Source organism: Xyrauchen texanus, chromosome 48, assembly GCF_025860055.1.
Source record: "Xyrauchen texanus isolate HMW12.3.18 chromosome 48, RBS_HiC_50CHRs, whole genome shotgun sequence".
Classification (NCBI taxonomy): Eukaryota; Metazoa; Chordata; class Actinopteri; order Cypriniformes; family Catostomidae; genus Xyrauchen; species Xyrauchen texanus.
In genome coordinates, this window is record NC_068323.1 from 16,683,113 (window position 1) to 16,704,394 (window position 21,282).

The 21,282-nt window shown below is 39.6% G+C and overlaps 1 protein-coding gene across 1 annotated transcript in view; it reads right to left on the reverse strand.

The window, feature by feature from the left end:
• Positions 1 to 267: 267 nt before the first annotated feature.
• The window catches only part of LOC127639916 (protein crumbs homolog 1-like), a 36,554-nt gene continuing 15,539 nt past the window's right edge, over positions 268 to 21,282 (reverse strand). The window contains exons 3-13 of the mRNA XM_052122252.1: positions 20,944 to 21,139; positions 20,372 to 20,511; positions 20,093 to 20,275; positions 17,262 to 18,191; positions 16,577 to 17,127; positions 16,122 to 16,287; positions 13,195 to 14,119; positions 10,945 to 10,989; positions 10,352 to 10,474; positions 9,877 to 10,003; positions 268 to 1,541 (exon numbers count right to left, since the gene is read on the reverse strand). Coding sequence (XP_051978212.1) covers positions 1,323 to 1,541; positions 9,877 to 10,003; positions 10,352 to 10,474; positions 10,945 to 10,989; positions 13,195 to 14,119; positions 16,122 to 16,287; positions 16,577 to 17,127; positions 17,262 to 18,191; positions 20,093 to 20,275; positions 20,372 to 20,511; positions 20,944 to 21,139 — 3,605 coding nt within the window. The 3' untranslated portion in view covers positions 268 to 1,322. The remainder of the gene's footprint in view (positions 1,542 to 9,876; positions 10,004 to 10,351; positions 10,475 to 10,944; positions 10,990 to 13,194; positions 14,120 to 16,121; positions 16,288 to 16,576; positions 17,128 to 17,261; positions 18,192 to 20,092; positions 20,276 to 20,371; positions 20,512 to 20,943; positions 21,140 to 21,282) is intronic.

Consider the following 21,282-nt stretch of genomic DNA (forward strand, 5'->3'; position numbering starts at 1 on the left):
TACACAACTTACCTCTTGCTTCATTCTTTATTGGAAGACTGGTAGTTTGATTCACTTAGTACATGAACAGCTGTTGAACACACTGTTAGTTCATTCTAAAAACTTAGCAACCAAAACCACTCCATAATCAGAGCTTGAAGTAAACACGGCTTAATAATGAGCACATAATAATTGTATCTATTGGGTTGCTAAAAGGGTGTCATGTGGTTGCAATACCCAAATAATTTATTGTTTATACCATTTATTTTTTACAGAGCAAAAGCAGCAAATTACAACAATTCCATGTATGTGTTTCTGTACTAAACAATTCAGTGTTGATCTTGGTTATTAATGTCAAATATTACAAATTCATGTGTCTGTATAGCTCACTAGCAGCACAAATATAAATTATACATAGATCATCACACTGTGTCCGACCCAGGCACAATATTAAGAAGTGACAAGCAATAAAATCTTCCATGCTAATACATTTTTGTACCAGCCAGTCGCAATTGCAATGAGCAACTGTACATCATGTCACACTGGGTTGCTCCGTCCACAGTGAATTCTCAATGTCAACAGTTTAACTAACTTTAACTTGATCAACAATATTCTTGAACTCGAACTGTTGCTCTGCCTAAAGAGAAGTTGGCCTGAAAAGGTTGTCTAGAAGGAAACACTCAATCATTGCAAAATCTTGCAAGTCTCATTTGAAATTTTGTTTCGTTTGGATAAGTTTCCAAAAAACCTACCCCTAACCTTAGCATCAACAGATGTGACTCTCGCAAGACTTTCCCACATTGAAACTTCTAAAAATGACACCTTTTAGAGAACACTGGCCATATAACATTTATGCTAAATTGTTGTATAGCAGCAACACTAAAAATACAGTGCATTCTTAACACATTTTGGAGCACAATGCACAAAATCAAGCTTGCATTTCTAAAAGCTTCTGCGTTCAAGTTCAAGTGGAGCACGCTTCAGGCCTTGACTGTCGCTGGAAACACGTCATGACTGGTTAGGACAGAGTTAAACACATTGATGTTCGAGTTGCTATGGTCAACAGCACTTCACAATTCAACAGTCACTGAATCCTAATGACTTCAGAGGTACACAAATAATGATAGGTTTTTGAAAACAAAATACATTAAACATCCATTATTTGGTAGATTGTTTGACTATGAGTTCGATAGCTGCCACATTATCAATGAATAAAGAAAGCCTTCAAGCTTTTTTTGTCTTGAAGGTTTCATAGTATCATGAAAGTGTTGGTGAACAAGCCAAAATCATGGAACTACACGATTGGCTCATGTTGTTTAGAAGAAGAAAAAAAGGTTAACGGCTTAGACAAGTCTCTCCATGGGCGGAGGCTGCACAATGTTCCACATCTCCACCCGGGAGCCTTCTTTCTCCTGCCGGCTGGGACTGTAGGTGCCACGTGTGGCCCGTCGGTTCAGCGCCATCACCGAAGCCGTGACAACACCGAAGAGAACCAATAACAGAACCACAGACGTCAGACTGATGGAAAGTAACAGGTCAGAGGTCACACTCGCTGCATTTAGCTGGGGGAAAGAAAAGCGGCCGGAGTCAGAGATAGAATGGCAAGTATAAATAATGTAACATAATATAAGTTATGTTTTAGCTTATGTTTTAATTATCATTAAAAACGAGTAGCAACCATATCTTAATATAATATGTATAGTATAATATAATTTTATACAATAAAAATTGTATAATATAATTGTTTAGCTGTTACATTTAAAGCCATTTTGTCACTCAAAAAAAGTGACAAATATAAGCTCATTCAAAATAATTAGCAGAGCTGTTCTAAAAATTATATATGTACACTGGCTGCCAAAGGTTTGGAATAATGTACAGATTTAGCTGTTTCAGAAGGAAATTGGTACTTTACCAAAGTTGCATTCATCTGATCAATCGGGACATTACTGATGTAATAAACAGCACCATCACTATTTGAAAAAAGTCATTTTTGATTAAATCTAGACAGCAGCATCACTCCAACACCTTATCCTTGAGTAATCATGCTAAATTGCTAATTTGGTACTAGAAAATCACTTGCCAGGAAATAATTTAACATTGTTTTTGGGTTTGTTTTTGAGTTGCCACAGACTGGCATGTCTTAATGTCAATATTAGGTTAAATATGGCAAAAAAAGAAACCGCTTTCTCTAGAAACTCGTTAGTCAATCATTATTTTAAGGAATGAAGGTTATATATACAATGCTTGAAATTGCCAAAAAACAAAGATTTGGTGTACACTAAATCTTCAAAGACAAAAGGACAACTGGCTCTAACAAGGACAGAAAGAGATGTGGAAGGACAGATGTACAACTAAACAAGAGGATAAGTACATCAGACTCTCTATAGACGCCTCACATGTCCTCCGCTGACAGCTTCATTGAATTCTACCCGCTCAACACCAGTTTCATGTACAACAGTAAAGAGAAGACTCAGGGGTGCAGGACTTATGGGAAGAACTGCAAAGAACAAGCCACTTTTGAAACAGAAAATCAAAAAGAAAAGGTTAGATTGGGCAAAGAAACACTAATTGGAAAAGAATGTTATGCATCTCAACCCCATTGAGCTTTTGTGGGATCATCTATGGCAAGTGTTACAGGAAATGTGGAGTACCTGAGTATCTGGACAAACCGACAGCTAGAGTAACAAGGCTCTTCAGAGCTGTCAAAGCAGAACTCTTTGAAGTAGTTTAAGAAGTTCTGAAATTGTTTTTCAAATTGTAATAGTAATTTTTCATGTAATTAATGTCCTGAACAGAGCAACAATAATAAAATATAATATAAAATTGTTGCTGTTGCATTTAAGGCCATTTTGTAATTCACAAAAAAAAAGGGTTTTAATTATTTAAACAAAAACTATTACATGAAATGTAACAGTGTTACACATTTGCTTATTTAATGAGTGACCAAGATGTTTGTTCATTTTATGTAATAATGTTTCGTTTTACAGTTTGCAAAATCATAAAACCTTTTATTTCCAGATTTAAATTCAATGTGGTCTCACGACTTTTGAACCCACTGTATATCATCAGTGCTCTTAAGCATGAACGCCATATGATTTTCTCACACACTATTCTGGTGTAGATGAACTGATGTTCAGCACCAAAATCAGCTCGTCCAACTCAACCCTTCCACTCTGACGCCATCTGTTGAAGAAGCAGCGACAGGCAAGAAACTCTGAGCTGAGCCCATCACCTGCTCTAACTGAAGCCAGTGTTTCAAGTGTGTGTGTGTGAGAGAGAGAGAGACTGAGACTGCCTGTTTCCAGCAGACAAACGACCATGTCACTGAGATGAGCTTCTCCCGATATATTTCCCCCTTTCTCACAGACCTGCAGCGACGATGTGTGATGCTGACTTGCATTTCACATAGAACGTTGCTGCAGCTTTCTGCTGGCCAAGCACTATTCTGTCACTCTGAAGACACAAACTTCCCCGCAGACGTGGAGCAGAACCACAGTCCCACGGATTCCTCACACTGAGACACATTAATGTATGCTTCAGCAGTCAAAAACACTAGCCTCAAGAACTGCGCTTGCTTGCCTTTCGCGTGATTTATGACTCGCTTCTACATAAATGTTCTATTTTTAAAGTTCTGAAGTTATAAAACGTGTAACTATTCATAATCTCATACATCATAGATCATGAATCTTCATAAAACCAGATAACTTGCATTACATGAGGCTTGAAATAATCAAGCTGTTCACTGATTTTGAGGTCAAACCTTGAAGACGCATGCGCAGCGTAGGCTACATTGGAAATCCGGTAAGAACGTGTAATGCAAAACTGGGTTAATTGGTAAAAACCTACTTATATAGATCAGTTTATTCTTAAAGGAATATTTCGGATTCAATAAAAGTTAAGCTCAATTGACAGCATTTGTGGCAAACTGTTGATAAACACAAAAATGTATTTTGACTTGTCGGCAAAGCTCAGCGTGTATTGACGCTGGCTACCACCCCTGGAGTCACGGTTTCGAAAACAGGGTGTGCCATATTGGCCCGGTTGCTAGGGAGGTTAGAGTCACATGGGGTAACCTCCTCGTGGTCTCTGCGGTGTCATGCGCAGTGAGTCACGTAATAAGATGCGCAGATTGACCGTCTCAGAAGTGGAGGCAACGCATGTCCTCCGCCACCCAGATAGAGGTGAGTAACCGCGCCACCACGAGGACCCTAGTAGTGGGAATAGGGCATTCCAAAATTGGGAGAAAATCCTTTAAAAAGCAAAAATCGAGGTTCCAGTGAGGCACTTACAATGGAAGTAAATGGTGACCAAATTTAGGGGATTTTTTCAATAAACCAATTTTTTGTAGTTTTTGGTGAAATTATGTGTAAAATAATCATTATCATGTACACCAAGTTGTAACTAATATCCTTTACAGCCAACGCTTAACACATTTGCGTCAAGGGTGTAGCCAGGAAATTCCTTTTGAGTGTGCCTCGATAAAAATGGATGTTTTCACCCCAATTTTTTAACAAAATTTTCCTTAACAACATAAAAGCGGCATGTTCAAACAAATCTTTCACACTTTCAGAAATCAGAATATATTACCTTTTTAAACTATTTTATAAATATATATTTGGAGTCAAAAAATACTTTCTGGGTCTGGGGCTACGCCATTGATTTACGCTACCATTTCATAGTTCCGGCACAAGTAATTAAGGACCCCATGGAATGCTGTAACACCAGATGACCAGACTCCAGGTCAAATAAATCAGCTTTTATTAGGACACTGATATGATTGGAGTCTTCGTCCCAACAGAGTGTTCATCATTCAAACATCTGTCAGAAGTATAATTTATATCTAGCTGTAAGGAAAAAGCAGAGTTCAGGGAGCGAAACACTGTAATGTGTCTTAGCAAGAGATAAGAGCTTCTCGCCAGCATCTATCCTGTTAGGCAGGATTAACTGTAGTAAGCGGCTAATTTAACCCACACACTAGCGCCCTGCTTGCGAGTTACTAATGAGGACATCTTCTCTGTGCTTTCCATACGTTCAGTAAGTCACCATTGCACAAGAGCTCAAGCCTTGTGAGACATTGTGAATGAAGGATGTGCAGTTGTGGTTTGAACAGGTTTGTGGAGAAATTAAATTGAAATTCCTTATTAGTGTACAACTTGGACTTTAAAACTAATTTTGGGGTCAGTTGCAAATAAGGACGTCTGAGATTATGAAAAGTAAAAATCTAAATTAAAAAGTTTAAAATACATGTGTTGGATTATAAACAAAAAGTCTTTTAATTCTTCAAACATTTTTGAAGGTAAAAATATTTTTTTCTTATATTTATTTTTAGAAATGATCTAAAAGTTCCTGATCATATTGTTGAACCATATAGTTGAGATCCCCCTTTATATCACCAAAGTCTTTTTTGGCAAGAAACTTAAAGGGATAGTTCACCCAAAAATGTACATTCATCATTTACTCACCTTCATGCCATCCCGGACGTGTATGACTTTCTTCTGCAGAACACAAATTAAGATTTCTAGAATAACATTTCAGCTTTGTAGGTCCATACAATGCAAATTAATGGTGGACAGAACTTTGAAGCTCCAAAAAACACATAAAAGCAGCATAAAAGTATTAAATAAGACTCCAGTGGTAAAATCCATATCTTTAGAAGCGATGTGATAAGTATTGATCTGTTCTCACCCACACCTAATAATTTTTTCCCTATAAATTCATATTCCTGCACAGCTTGTGGGAATATGCATAATGCAAATGGCTGAAAACAATTGAAGAAAGTGAAAATGGACATTCATACAGTAAAATGACTTAAATATTGATCTGTTTCTCACCCACACCTATGATTTAACACATGGATTTAACCACTGAAGTCATCTGGATTACTTTAATGCTACCCTTATGTGCTTTTTGGAGTTTCAAAATTCTGGTCATCATTCACTTGCATTGAATAAGAGCCGAAATTTTCTTCCAAAAATCTTTGTTTGAGTTCAGCAGAATAAAGACCCACATCTGGGATGGCATGAGGGAATTTGATGAGAGAATTTTATTTTTGGGTGAACTACTCCTTTAACCCTGAGTGAGACTCAAACTAGTATACTGTATTTTGATCAGAAGATGAAGAAAAAAAACTTGCACTGTACACACTTTTTGCCTTATCTCAAAATACTATGATGTCAGGATCACACAAAAATTGCTGAATCAACACACCTGTCATGCCTTTTACAGTGCAGCTACATCTTTGATGTGTCTGCCACCTTAAGATCAGTAAATCTGCCAATCACAATGTGGCAACATTCATCAAAAACCATCATGATGTGCCACTGGCAGTGTCAAAGTCTCTGTATAGGTAATGACTGAGGAAAGACAGCTCAACAAAACCAACAGAGGACATACAACACATCGAGGATGGATAAGATGGAGCGAAATGTTTTATTTGAAGACACAGATGTCATCTACACACAGAGACGATGTACACAATCTGGTCAGGAGCGCTAACATAGAGATCAACAAACAGATGAACACATGACAGAAGACTACAAACTATTGAACAATGTTAAGTGAGACATTGCATGTTTAAATATACAGCAAAACATTACAGTAGAAGTCAAATGTGATTTTAAGAATACATAAGTGCAGTGAATTGATCAATATTTTGTGCAAATGAAAATGGAGAGAAAACTGATGGAAATAAATACTATGAAAGGAGCACATAGAATAGACAGGAGACAGTTGCAAAAAAAAAAAAAAAAGACAAAAATATTACTATTTTTAACTCAGAAATAGGGGGCATAGGTAGCTCAGCGAGTATTGATGCTGACTAACACCCCTGGAATCACGGTTTCGAATCCAGGGTGTGCTGAGTGACTCCAGCCAGGTCTCCTTAGCAACCAAATTGGCCTGGTTGCTAGGGAGGGTAGAGTCACATGGGGTAACCTCCTTGTGGTCACGATTAGGAGTTCTCACTCTCAATGGGGCGTGTGTTAAGTTGTGCGTGGATCGCGGAGAGTAGCATGAACCTCCACATGCCGCGAGTCTCCGCGGTGTCATGCACACTCTACAACGAAGAATTTGAAATTATGAAAAGTTCAAAGTTTAACACATTTTATATTATATAATAAATTGTTTAATAATAACTGCATAAAATGTTAATGTCAAAATAATTTTCCCTGAAATCACTCCAGTGCACCATTACAAGTAAAACAGAAACTTTGGATTAGGAATCATTTGAAAACACTAACAGTAACATGTTTTCATTGACAGATGTGCTGTCAGGAACATTTTCACTTATGAAGATGGTCATCTTAAGGCACAGAGCGGTTAGCTTGATTAATCAAAGGGCCAGAAAAAATGCAGTATATTGGAATAATTGCACTTTTTTTTTTCCAATACAGCACATTTTGTATTGCTTTTCTATCAAAGTGACATATGACAAGTGCATTTAGAGTTATGAATCCAGAATACATTAAAGATTCCTGAGATAATAAATCAGAATTAAAAATCATGTGCGTAGGTACAGTACATTCTTACGATAATGAGTATCATTTTAAACATTGTATGAAATGGCTTACTTTAAAGAACAATAGCATTCATGTATAGTTAACATTGATAGTACAATCTGCAGAAACATGTGACTGTATACATCCACAAATGTTCTTAGCCAATTGCACATACGAATGTTATAAAGGTGTTTTGAGCTGTGAAGCAGCCCAATATTTTTTAATCAGTTCCCCATTGTACTATTAAATGGCTAATCTCATGAAAATAACGTTACCATGGCAACATTTTCGCAAAACTTTATAACATGTTTTCTGCAGTTTCCCAGTGAATTGTCCAATAGGGGGCGCCAAAAGCAAGTGATATGGTGTCCTAATTAGACAAGGTTTTTAAAATGAATGTTAGATGGAGATTTTAATGAGTAAAATATACCTGCCTAACCTTAATAAAAAAAGACATACCCTTAACTACGGTGGCCCAGTAGTGCACAACACAACGAAATTCAAAAAGCAAACATAAGTTCACAACACAACGGAAACAAGCCACAACACAACGCAAAAAAGCCGCAACACAACGGAAACAAGCCACAACACAACGAAATAGCCACAACACAACGGAATAGCCACAACACAACGGAATAGCCACAACACAACGGAAATGATCCCGACCACTAGGGGGTAGCGTCGGCACTAAAAAGCAGATATTTCCTCAGGAGATTTTATTTTAAAATTATTATATAGGCCTAAAGGCGCACACATTCATTTTGACTGTCTGATCAGCCTCACGTTCTGTTCCTGTCAATCATACACAAGGTGTCAACCAATTATACGGCATGAGGGAGGGGCCGAGCCATCACACACTCACACACACACACACACACACACACACACAGCGTCAAACTCGGAGGAGAGGAGAGGAAAAACACATGTGAAAACAAAGCAAAAGCAGGAAAATGAGTCGGAAGCACAGCAGCATTTGGAACCACTTTAATGATGTGGACAATGTTAAAGCACAGTGTAGAATTTGCCAAAAAAAAATATCGCATAAAGCCGGTTCTGCGCACAACCTACACCGGCATATGCGAACTGTGCACCCAACTGTGAAGCTAGCGGAGCTTCGAGAAACAGCTTTTTCTTTAATATGGGTTCTATTATGTTCAGATTGTATTTGTTTTGAATGTTGTTTCTATACATTAAAAAGTTCTAATGCAAATGCTTAATAGTATTATTTTTTCATAACAAATCAATGCATTTTTAAAGAAATTGTGAGACATTGCGAGTATGATTTCATTTAATAATTGAATTAGAATTGTTTTCACACCTATCATAGAGAAAACATTTTTTTTTAAAGAGCCGTTTGTGAGCCAAAAGAGCCGGCTCTTTTCAGTGAGCTGAGTCAAACGAGCCGACTCACGAAAAAGAGCCGGATTGCCCATCACTAATCCAGACCGCCAGCGATAACGCATGGGAGATTGAGAGCAATTTACCGTTTCCGGAGACCACCTGTCCCCCTAGTGGTCGGGAGCATTTCCGTTGTGTTGTGGCTATTCCGTTGTGTTGTGGCTTGTTTCCGTTGTGTTGTGGCTTGTTTCCGTTGTGTTGCAGCTTGTTTCCGTTGTGTTGCGGCTTGTTTCCGTTGTGTTGCGGCTTTTTTGCGTTGTGTTGTGGCTTGTTTCCGTTGTGTTGTGAACTTATGTTTGCTTTTTGAATTTCGTTGTGTTGTGCACTACTGGGCCACCGTACTTAACCAATACATAAACCTAACCGATAGTGTCCTAAAAGCAAATGCGACATAAAAAGCACATTTTCAAAAGTAACCACTTCATTTCATGTCACTTTTATGGTACGTTTGTCTCACGTGTCAGCTTGCATGTTTGTCTGGTTTCGATCCACGAGTCCAAAGGCTCACTCTAATCAGTTGAGCTACTGTGCAAGCTAATCCCAATGGAATAAGCGTGTAAATGTAGGTGTCTAATACAGGAATTAAAATGTGCCATTTTTCAAATAATGCATTATGAAATCATAACATAGCATTGTGTGACTAATAGTGTGAAAAATACGTTTTTAAAAACTCATAACCAGCCATTGTAGTCATGATTTGTTTGAAAGTGAATAAAACTCAATGTTGTAGTAGCACCTCTAGTGTTCATTTCACCAGGAAACTGAGACGAAATGTAGAACGTGGTACATAAAACTCAGTTGGCAAAGATGTAGTTATAGTAACGTTCATTCTGTGAGACTAAGTTTGAAGTTTGAAGCCCTATTCTTAGCCACACCCACCCCTTTATTCATTATCACCCCAATCCACCTCTGGCGCATCGTCCATCCGCAGAATGAGGTAGGAGAGAAACTGGAAGAGGTTTTGCCAAAACAAAGCCGCCATGTAAAAGTAAAGGTCGCTTACGTCGACTTCGCAGGTCTCGCCAGCGAAGGTCATTTCACAGACACATTGGAACTTGTTGACCATGTTCTGGCAGTAGCCACCGTTCAAGCAAGGATTGGACTTACATTCATCAAGGTCTAGCTCACACCTTAAATGACAAAAATAAATGGATAGTAAAACATTTTTCAGTAAATGTATTATAACAATAATTTTAAAACAGACAGTTCTGGAAAGTTCTGATTGGTCAATACAGTTTCCATTTGTGCTAAAATACACAATACAACAGCTATATAGCATTATGTATTTTCACAATATAGCATGGCCTCTAGAAGCTTATTGCTTTAATATTACATTTATTTGTTGTTATTAATATTAAGTTTTGAACATGAATATTCTATGCATTTTGAAACCAGCTAACAACAAGATCTATGACAATGAAATTCTTTAAAATGTATTTCTGTGAACGCGCAAGCGAAGAAAGAGGAGGAATAATCACCAGTGACCCGAAAACCCGGGAAGGCAGTCACACATCATGTAGGTCTCAGAACAGTTCCCTCCATTGAAACATGTGTAGTTCCTCTGTTCATCACCACAGATGGACACCGGGAGCTTAGGGACTCTGTGGACGGGGAGGATGAGGGGAAAGAAAGAAGCAAAACAGATGATGAAGAAGCCATCCTCTCCTCTTGAGGGCCATGTAAGAGGCTGCTATCGGCACCCCCACTTCTTTATCCAGCACAAAAGAGGATTAGCCCACGATCAGAATAATGAAATTAGCATGTGAATGGACCTCTGACCACAAGACAAAGAGAACACAATAAAGTGACACCTTATATGGCTTAACATACAGCTAATATGAAACCTCCCGCTGGTATCTTTCTGTATGGACAAAGTGTTGGGATATGACAAATGAGCGGTCTTATTAGCAAGGAAACATGGCCTAATGTAAGCGATTTAATTCTACAAAGACAATGTGAAACTAAAAGAAAGAAAGTTTGAAAGAATGAAAAAGAAAATGAAGGAAACAAGGAGGTAAGGAAAAGAAAGAAAGACAGACAAAGAAAGAGTCACAAGCAGAACTGCACTTACACGTTCCTGACAACCACGTACCATGGAGCCTCTTGAATCTGAATGCTGTTGTGAGACAGAGGAAGTGGGAAAGAGACAAACAAACAGAAACCATAATTCTTTTACTTTATTTTTAAAGCAAAACTTTACACCACAGATCTCTCTAACTCTGCAGTAGGGAAAAGATGCTATATTATGTCTCCCGGCTGCCTGGAAGGCAGTTTCAAAGGAGTGCTATGAAGCAGTCTGGCAACAAAACATGTTTATGAGATAAATGGCTGCAGACTTGCCTCAGATGCCACCCTGAAGGCCTAACGCAACCACTGGAGGATGGGCATTCTCGGCAGAAACTATTATTACCATTACCGATTTCCAATGACACATATGGCAACATCATCGCAGTAATACTAGCATAAACAACACCATAAAGCAATTATACGATTTACATTGCCTTTATGACAAACCAGTCCCTCAGGGTTCTTGGTTCATTCAAGTCTCTTTGTTTGGTTGATGGGAATCATTGAGTGCGGTTTGAATTGTGTTTCCTTGTACAAAGACTACATTTCTGTTTTGCATTCTCTTTTATTTGAACAGTGTAGCTTCATGAGATGGTTTTTCAACAACAGGTTTATATCCCAGTAATGTCTCTTCTTGGCTTGGTTCGATGTGCAGATGGGACAAACATTATTCCTTTTAGATATATCTGTGGATTGCTTCATATTAGGTCTTTGGATGCACACAAACGCACAAAGTAGGTTAAACTTAAAATTAGAAAATAACTCCTAAACCAATATACTCAGTCAGCTAGATTTTTACATTTTCTAAATAAAAAAAAAAAGTGCAAAGATTGAATGGCAACTTAAATCAAAAGAGCACTTTTCCCAAGATCATGAAACACATTTCTATATGAAAACGCATTCATCACGGTCATCATCATCTCCATTAGAAGCATATATAGTTATCAGTTTAACAAACCTTGGGCAGTAGCTTCATGTCATCTACCCACTCCTAAACTTTGGCGGGTGAGGCACTGTCAAAAGAACTGTCATTAGCCGCGTTTCCACTGTCGGGCCAAATGAAGGGGTGCCAAGTCCAGTTGCATGCCCACTGTCAGTTCTGGGGCTTAATCGTGCCTCCTCGGGACTTAATTGGGACCAATTGCCTTCGGCCCACTGATTACCCTTGGGCCAAAGAAGGCCAACTGGGGATTGAGGCGCAGTCAAATTCAAAGGAGGAGTTTAGCGAGACACTCGTGCTGTGTTTTATTCGAGTCGGATATTGGATATTCCTACTTGAATTCTCTGGACTCTGACCATAAAGGAATTCCATTGCTTGGAAAAGGACATTTCAACAACCAAAACTGCAACACTCCCGTTAGCATAACAGGGGTTTGAGGGTTTCCTAGCAACCCAAATGATAAACGGTGCAGTTACGCTAGCATTTGTGCTACAGGTGTACGATAATCAAGAGTTTAATTTACTGTGTTTTTGTACACCAGTCTCTGCAAACGTTTGTTAAAGAAGTTTAACATCTTGTAATGTAGGAACTTTTGACTCATTGATCGATATTATTTAATAAAACTGAATGCTTATCACTAACTTTGTACATCTCTGGGTGCCGACAAATTTGTGTGACGTCACACACCTACAATTCAGCAAAAGAAATTGCAGACACATTACAAATCCGTCAGGATGCAAAATGGACAAAGCTGTGCCTAAATGAAGAACTTTCTATGGTTCAAGATCATGGGCAGTGTGCTGGGACATCATCCTGCTGGTAGTGGATAGACCACTCGGAACACCATGGCAGTTAAAGTCAGTGAGTTGTCAAAGTTAAATTATCTTGCTAGCTAGCTAACATTTCCACAGAATACAAACTTGATATTCTAGATAAAAATCCATATTTATTTTGGCTTGTGAAATGGGTGGGGTATGTGACATTTGCACCAGGGAGGTGTATTAAACTTGGACTTTAGGGCAGCACTGCGGGGCTTTTAGCCCAATGGTGGGAATGAAGAGCAATTTTGGTCTCGTGGCTCGTGGTCAGAGGTTTTTGGCCCCGGCTGACCAGTTTATGGCCCTGGCTCACACTGGCCCGATAGTGGAAAAGCGGCTATTGTGATTCTGTAAAGTATTGGCACTATGTTTAATTTAAAATGCTAATAGTGTTTATGCCGGAATCGTTAAACACTTTCACGTTCAGGAAAAAGGTTTATATAATGAACGAGTCGCCTTCTTCAAACACATTAGAAATAAGAGTTCCAAGACTCACGTGCAATGTGGACCAGTAAACTTATCGGGGCAGAGGCAGGAATAGCTGTTGATGCCATGCAAGCAGGCCCCTCCATTAGCACACTTGTGCCCTGCACAGACATCCACCTTCTCCTCGCAGTTAGTACCGGTGTAGCCACTCTGGCATGTGCAGTTGTATTTAACGCCCTGAATGCTGCAGTAGCCATTGTGACAGGGGTTGGAGACACAAGTGTCTGTATTCAACTCACAGCGATCGCCAGCCCAGCCTGGCGGACAGAAGCAGTCGAAGATGTTGAAGAGATCCTCACAGATGCCCCCATGCAGGCAAGGGTTGGGTTCACACACCATCTCACCAACACATCCGGTATGGACAGGTACCTCAGATATCTTATAGAACATCTCTTCCTGCGAGCGTGGAAACTTCACCTCGGCAGGACCGTAATATGGAAGCACGATTCCTCCAATCTCAACGTTACTCAAACAACCAATCAGATTCCAGCCAGACTCTGGGCCCAGTCCTCCAAGGAGGATATCTACGCCTTCTCGGAGGAAGTCCAGGTTTCCAGCCATAGAGCTGGACATTTTTGGCTCGTCCTTTTCGTCTAGGGGAACCAGGATCCACTGGGAGCTGTTAGCCCAAGGATTGGCCATTAGGAGCTCCACAACATGCCACTCTCCATCAGCCACTGGCCTTGGACTGTATAGGGTTAGGGGTGAGAGAGGTGATGATGAGGAGAAGGAAGATCCACTGAGAAGCTCTAGGACCAGAAAGCCATCCTTAATGGACACTGTGATGAAGTCAGGGCCACTCTCCGCGTGTAACACCGCCGCATTGCTTTTACGTGTACGGATGCTGAACACAATGCTGGTTAGGTGGTGCGAGATCAGCCCATTCCCGCGGTATACTAGCGTGCCGTTGTCCTGAAAAGTTACGTTTGAAATGCCTGTGCAAAACAGAGGCAGACATAGCTTACATTACATTTCTACAACAGTTGTTGAAGACCCCATGTAATCAATAGTGAAGATTGTGGCTTTCAGACTGAACTTGTTTTTGCTCTAAAAACGAAAGTAGTGGTGCAACAAATAGAACAGAATACAGATATCTTAAGATGCGATTTTAACAGTTGAAGTTCATTTTAACTTGACATGGCATCAAAATGCGGTGCTCCTGCGTGAGATGCTGACAAAATCCAGACATAGAGCATCTAGACAGCAAGTTGTCTCTCTAGCACATACCCAAAGGCTATTAGCTATTTTAAAAAAGGGACACGAAATTTGATATGTTCAGCCGTGTTTATGTTTCACAGGAAATAAAACTGCCCCCACACTACCTATTTTTAAATCTAAGCTAAAAACATTTTTATTTGATTTGGCCTACAATTTGTGACATGATGCTTTACTGTATTTGCTCTGTTTTGGTATTATGTGTGACTTTGTGCTGATTGTATCTGATAGTAATTTATGTTTTAATGTACAGCACGTTGGTCAAATGTAGTTGTTTTTAATAGTGCTCTATAATAATTACTAAAAAAAATTATAATATATATATATATATATATATATATATATATAAATAAATAAATATAAATCTCAAGACGATGTCTATGCAAGGACTCATTTTTGGTGATGCTTTAGACATAAGCATTGGCCTAATCATTTAATCATGCCAAACTGAACTTGGTCCGCAGCCTAAATGATTACATTTTATTAAATGCCAGATCACGATTGGTTCAGAGACTGTGATTTTAACCTCACAATATGTCTTTACAGTGTTTAGATCTTCAGGGGCAGATTTGGTTATGGTAGGATAGTCTGCATTGGTTTAAGTACAATTTACATCCATCTGTTATGTCAATAAATTTGATTCAGTCTCAAGTCATAAAAGCAAAGGATGCATTTAAGATGTCAGAAGAAGGAATGACTCACCAATTTCAGGACAGAGGCTTCATCTGTTAATTAAATGTGCCAATTAAGAGGATAAGAGGATTAGTTACAAACCATCCTGGCTGCCTCAGATGTTATTGTTCAAATCTCTGAATTGACTTGAAGAGCATAGTTCTAATTTGACTTGGTAGGCTGTTACAAAGTTTGGGAGCTGCTACGGCGAATGCACGATTGCCCCTAGACTTTATCTTTGATTTTGGAACCACTAAAAGGCTTTAGGCAGACCTGAGAGCTTTCACTGGGTGGTGATCTATCAACAGGTCAGAGTTTTTCTTAATAATATAATATACATTTTCCTAATTTTAGAGGTGAGGGTTCAATTCATGGAGCTGACAATCAGTTTGAAACCATCCTGTATTTAATCCTGATTGGTTTACCAAAGTGAATGCTACAATTTGAAATTGTCGATATAGATAATAAATATGATAGATCGACAGTGTTGACACATATTGATTGATAGCCAATCTGTTAAAAAGAAAACAGAAGCTGGAGGTTGCACCAAAACAGATGAATACTTCTGAACATGTTTAACAGATGAATCCAAAATAATTCCTTCACATATAATAACCCTTTACTTTTTATGTTCTGTAGCTGCATTTACATTGTATGAATTTGGCCATGATTTTGCCATCTGAGAAAAATGGTCAGCCTTTAATCGCTTTGTGTGACATATTCACAGAAGGCCGATTAATTGCCTTTGCAATGAAACTTTTAGTAGTGTCAGAAATTTGTTCTGTGTCATACAGTGTGACTACTCCTACAATAGCCAGACGAGATAAGTCAGCGCTTCTAATTGGGACGACTGAGTCCAGAGTCTTTTTTTTACGATGTGTATCGTACAGTCTGACATAATGTTGTACAGTGTGCTTTGACTTTCACCCAAGATTTCACTAGGATCATATTGCACAGGATGACAAGCAATCGTTAAGGACTGTAATATATATATATATATATATATATATCTTACAGATGGCCTATAGTCAGATGTTCAAAGATACTCACATTCATAGCCCTGGCCAAGGGTCATGCATGCAGCTAGTGGTGGACATGGGGAGAGTTCACACCACCTCACCTCCTCACAGTGCCGCCCTGCTGTGTAAATAGGGCAGTTGCATGTAAAGTCATCCCATAAAGATAAACAAATGCCTCCATTTTGGCAAGGGTTTTTCTGTAGATACAAGATTTAAAGATACAAAATTGGTAAACGTATCCAATATCCAAGTATCCATTTTATTAAAAACATTTACTAAAGATATGAAAGGCTGAAGTAACAGTAAGATCACCAATGTTTTCATTCATCCTGGCCAGGGAGCATAACAAAATCAAATGAGCTAAACATCTTTTGCCCACCTAGCTGCCAGGTCTAGTTTAACCTAATCATTGACCTGTTGAGGCAGAGACCTCATGGCATTTAAAGAGATTTTGGGGTGAACCATTGCTGTAACATTGTAACTTACAGAGCAAGAGTCATCACTGATGCATCCTGCTGTAACATCAACCATATGATCCGGGTTGTATGACATTGCAGAGACACCGAACATGAAAAACTGGAGCTTCCTTTCATTGAGCTGCACATCCTGCAAGCACCCTTTAAAATAACCACCGAAGGCAGATGAATCTCGTCCATCACCCATCCCACCAACATAGACCTCATCCACAAGCTGAACGGAAACAGGTTGAACATTCATCGATTTAAACTCCCGATCCGACTCCAGAATCAGTACACCTTCCACGATGTTAATTCCGACAAAATGGATCTCACCATCATTAACCAAACTTTCACCAGTTATGATCTTCATGTTGTTGACTTGAACATTAAGTTGACCCTTTTCAAGCCACAGATGCAAGAATTCATGTGTGTTGTTTGCGAGCAGCACCAACAGACCGGACTCCTTCCGTGTGCGCAAGAACATGGAGAGATAGAGTGCGTTTGATTCCGATGTGTCATTGATTGTGAAAACAGCATAGCTTGCAGAGTTGCCCTGCCCAAATCTCGCTGTTACATACTCTGTTCGAGAAAGACAAAACACACAGGATTTAAAGGAATAGTTCACCAAAAAACAAAAATTCTGAGATGAAACTTGCCAAGGCTCATTTTAAGATCTTGTAAGGTTATGGAAGGTCTAATCCTAGCGCACTTACCCTCATCACAGTTTTGCCCCTTATACGGTCGCAGACACTTGCATCTGTAACCTTGCCAAAGGTTAACACACTTTCCCTGGTTCTCACAAGGTCCAGAAAGACACTGGTCATAATGGCTGCAGCCTTGTGTGACATTAACTGTTGAGCTGCTCAACCAGTCCTCTGGTACCATCAGCTGCGAGTCCACCAACAAGTCCCTCATGCACCCGATGAATGATCCAGATCCCCCTTTCTCCTTCAATCCTCCAACAATGGTGTCTTGTAGAGCCGACTCCAGCTCAAGGGGGCCTATATCAACTTGGGTTACTGTACCGCAGTTATCTCTGTCCTGGCAGGGGTCCAGAAGTTTCAACACCAGGGTGCCTTCAACAAGCACAGCCTCTACGGTTTGCCACTCGCCATCAGATACCACCTGAGGCAGGGTCAATGTCCAGCTGGTGGCATTTGGCTGATGGTCACTACTAAAGTCAAGAAGCAGGCACCCCTCTTGCAGCTCCAGGCTTATTGTAGCTCCTCCACTGCCTCTCCGGAACAGCACTGTGTTCTTCAGAACTGTTCGAAATCCTAGCGTGATATTAAAATATGCTTCTGCACCCAGAATCGGTGTCCGCAATTGCAAGTAGCTTCCATTTGTCTCGAAGGAGAATGCAGTGGGCGTCTGGCAGTAAGAGCCAGTGTAACCTGACTGGCAAGTGCAACTGTAGCCATGTACACCCTCGCTCAGGATGGGCACACAGGCAGCCCTGTTCTGGCACTCATGGCCTTGGCAACCCACCAGGGGCTCACTACAGTTGCGGCCCCCATACAGGAAAACGTCTTGGTTCTCCGATGGGCAGATGCACTTGTAGCTGCCCAGGAAGTATTCACATGTGGCTCTGTTATGACACGGGTTGGTGGTACAGTCGGTAATGTTCTGTTCACACAAGGCACCTGAATGGAAATGGGAGAGCCAATGTAGAAAAGCACAAGCTTAGTCAAGTTTCTAGCAAATAAACATTTAACAAGGAGTATTGTCCAAGAATGAACTGTTCTCACTGCAATTGTTTAACAAATTGTTTTCCCCATTAAAAACTTTATCCACAAAGCTATCCGAGGAATTTGTGACGATGTAACAATATGGGAAGTATCTACTCTTACAGCTGATAGCAGGAATATTGCGAGCATGTTTTAGTCAGTAATCCTCCTGGCAAACAAACATGCAAAGCTAAATGCATAACACTCACACAACTTTATGAGAGCAAACCTCATTATAAGTGGCATACGAACTTTACTTTCGAAAATAACAAGTGTCATCATCAAAAAAAAAAAGTTTCTAATGGTCGTAAGCATTTTACTTAATGGTTTTAAAACATCAGGATGACACATTAAAGGGAGATCTATTATATTATTATATCTATTATAAATTATTTAAATACCCTCTATGTTATTCCAAAACTAGTAAAGGGACATTCAGATGGACCACATCCTTGTGTCTAAAAAAAGCTAGATGCAGCACATCCAGTGGAATAGAATGCAGGCATCTCAAGACATGTTTTTAATTTTCTCCCCAATTTGGAATGCCCAATTCCCAATGTGCTCCAAGTCCTCGTGGTGGCGTAGTGACTCACCTCAATCTGGGTTGCAGAGGACGAATCTCAGTTGCCTCCACGTCTGAGACCGTCAACCCACGCAGCTTATCACGTGGCTTGTTGAGTGCGTTACTGCGGAGAATATCGTGAAGCCACAGGCTAGGTCAACGTGGCATCCACGCACAACTCACTACATGCCCCACCGAGAGCGAACCACATTATAGCAACCATGAGGAGGTTAACCTATGTGACTCTACCCTCCCTAGCAACCGGGCCAATTTGGTTGCTTAGGAGACATGGCTGGAGTCACTCAGCACACCCTGGATTCGAACTCGTGAATCCAGGGGTTGTAGCCAGCGTCTTTACTCGCTACCCAGGCCCCCTTTTAGAGTTCCTTTTAACTTGACAGCGTTTAAAAAAAACGTGACATTCCAGTGCGAAACACTGAAGAAATTAGATATGCCGTAATGTTTAAAGGCGTCCATCTAGCACATGTTTACATTGAAAAATAATTTAAAAACGGCACAGAAAAAATGGAAAAAAGCATTCTGTGTAAACGGCCCCTAAGACTTGAATGTTAGTGTCTGACAGCCTCAATAAGAGTTTACTTTCATTGTGTCTTTTTTGAATGACTGATGATGACTTAATAATTGCATATTTTTGGGTAAAATATACCTTTAAGCTCTGAAAAGCACAACCCATGAAAACCATGAACTAAACACAGTATTGCATTGAAATATTGCAGATATGCTTTTTACTAGGCCTTACTGTGATCACAACCGATTTCCCATTGAGAAAGAGTGACACAATTTGCGCCACACATACTGTGAACAGAGCTTTCCGCAAACTTCATGGCCATGCCCATTTTTGACTTATGGCATAGTGCTGCGTTTAAGGCTAGCACTCTTATAATACGGCCTAATATCTAAAAACAATTCAGCTGAATATTAAAAGCAATTACAAATACATGAAATTAAGCAATTAAATGCAGGATTTCTTTGATCATTGGCTCCAAAAGATCAGTTGTCCAGCAGAACTTGGTGGCATCTAGGCTAACCAGATATTTGTACTTCCTCGGACAGTCCTGCATTTTATACCCTTTTCCTGTGTCCAGATTTGTTTTAAACCTAATGCTGAATGATATGTCTTGAGCTACATAAATAAAAGTAGCACCACCTCCTGAAAAGTAATCTTATGGAGATAACCCAACACCCTTGACTTTCTGTCCTGCAACTATTTCTTGGCCTGTGAGTTTGAAGTTACCTGAGAATCCTGGTGGACACTTGCAGATGAAGCCAGCAGCATGCCTGGGGTCGTATCGAGTAGGCAGCAGAAACTCAGTCCCATAAAGTGTCTTCCAAGAGAGCTCAATGCAAGTGCCTTCATTCAAACAGGGACTGCTTTCACACTCACTCAAGTCTGTCTCACAGTTTCGACCCTCGAACCCTGGGACAAAGCACAGAAAGACAGGTCGGTCAGCTGATATGAAGTGAAAATCTATCATTATATTCTAGTTTACACAAAAAGCTCCATGTAACTTACCAGGCCAGCAATCGCAGGTGTAGTTCCCGTCTTCATCCTTACAGAGGGCGCCATTGAGGCAGGGTTGAGACCAGCAGGGCGGAAGTGGGATTTCACAATGAACGCCAGTAAAGCCAGTTTGCAAACAATCACAACTGTACCTATTAAAATAAATTGGTACTAATAAGATATTATATATAAGATATTGTTTAATTATTGATTTTTTTTATTGAATTAAATATTTAATTATCTCATTTTGAGTACTGTTGTCTTCCTTGTCCACAGAATTATATTTTTAATATTATTCTATTAGTAAATTAAGTACTTGGGTCATTCTCTCACAAAATGTTGACTTTATGACTTACAAAATAATAACATTTACAATTCAGTTTTTGCCAATAAAAGTGGGTATATCTTGACATTATATTTGTTACTAAACAAAAACAACATGATTGTTTATCTTCAATTACAGTTACAATGTTGAAGGCAATTAAAAAAAAAGATTTCTTTTTTAATCATATATATATGAATGATTTAAGAAGTGGTAGGAGACAAATGTAGAAATAAACAACCACCATGAATATCTATGTTACCTATTTATTTCATCCACACACATCGCCCCATTTAGGCACGGCTGGTCACTGCATTCATCTATGTTGATTTCACATCTCTCCCCCTGGAAGCCCGCCAGGCAGGTACAGGAGAAGCCATTGATGTGGTCATAGCAACTGCCACCATGGAGACAGGGCTGTGATTGACACTCGTCAATCTGAACCTCACAGCTGCTACCTGGAACATCAGAGACAATGGTGCTCAATGGTGTCGAGTGTAAAGATGCCGATCCGCTCTTTGTCGAGATGGCTTATTACACATACCATCTGGATAGGCCTCAGCCAGAGAGGGAAAAACATTGTGGATTAAACAGACTGTAA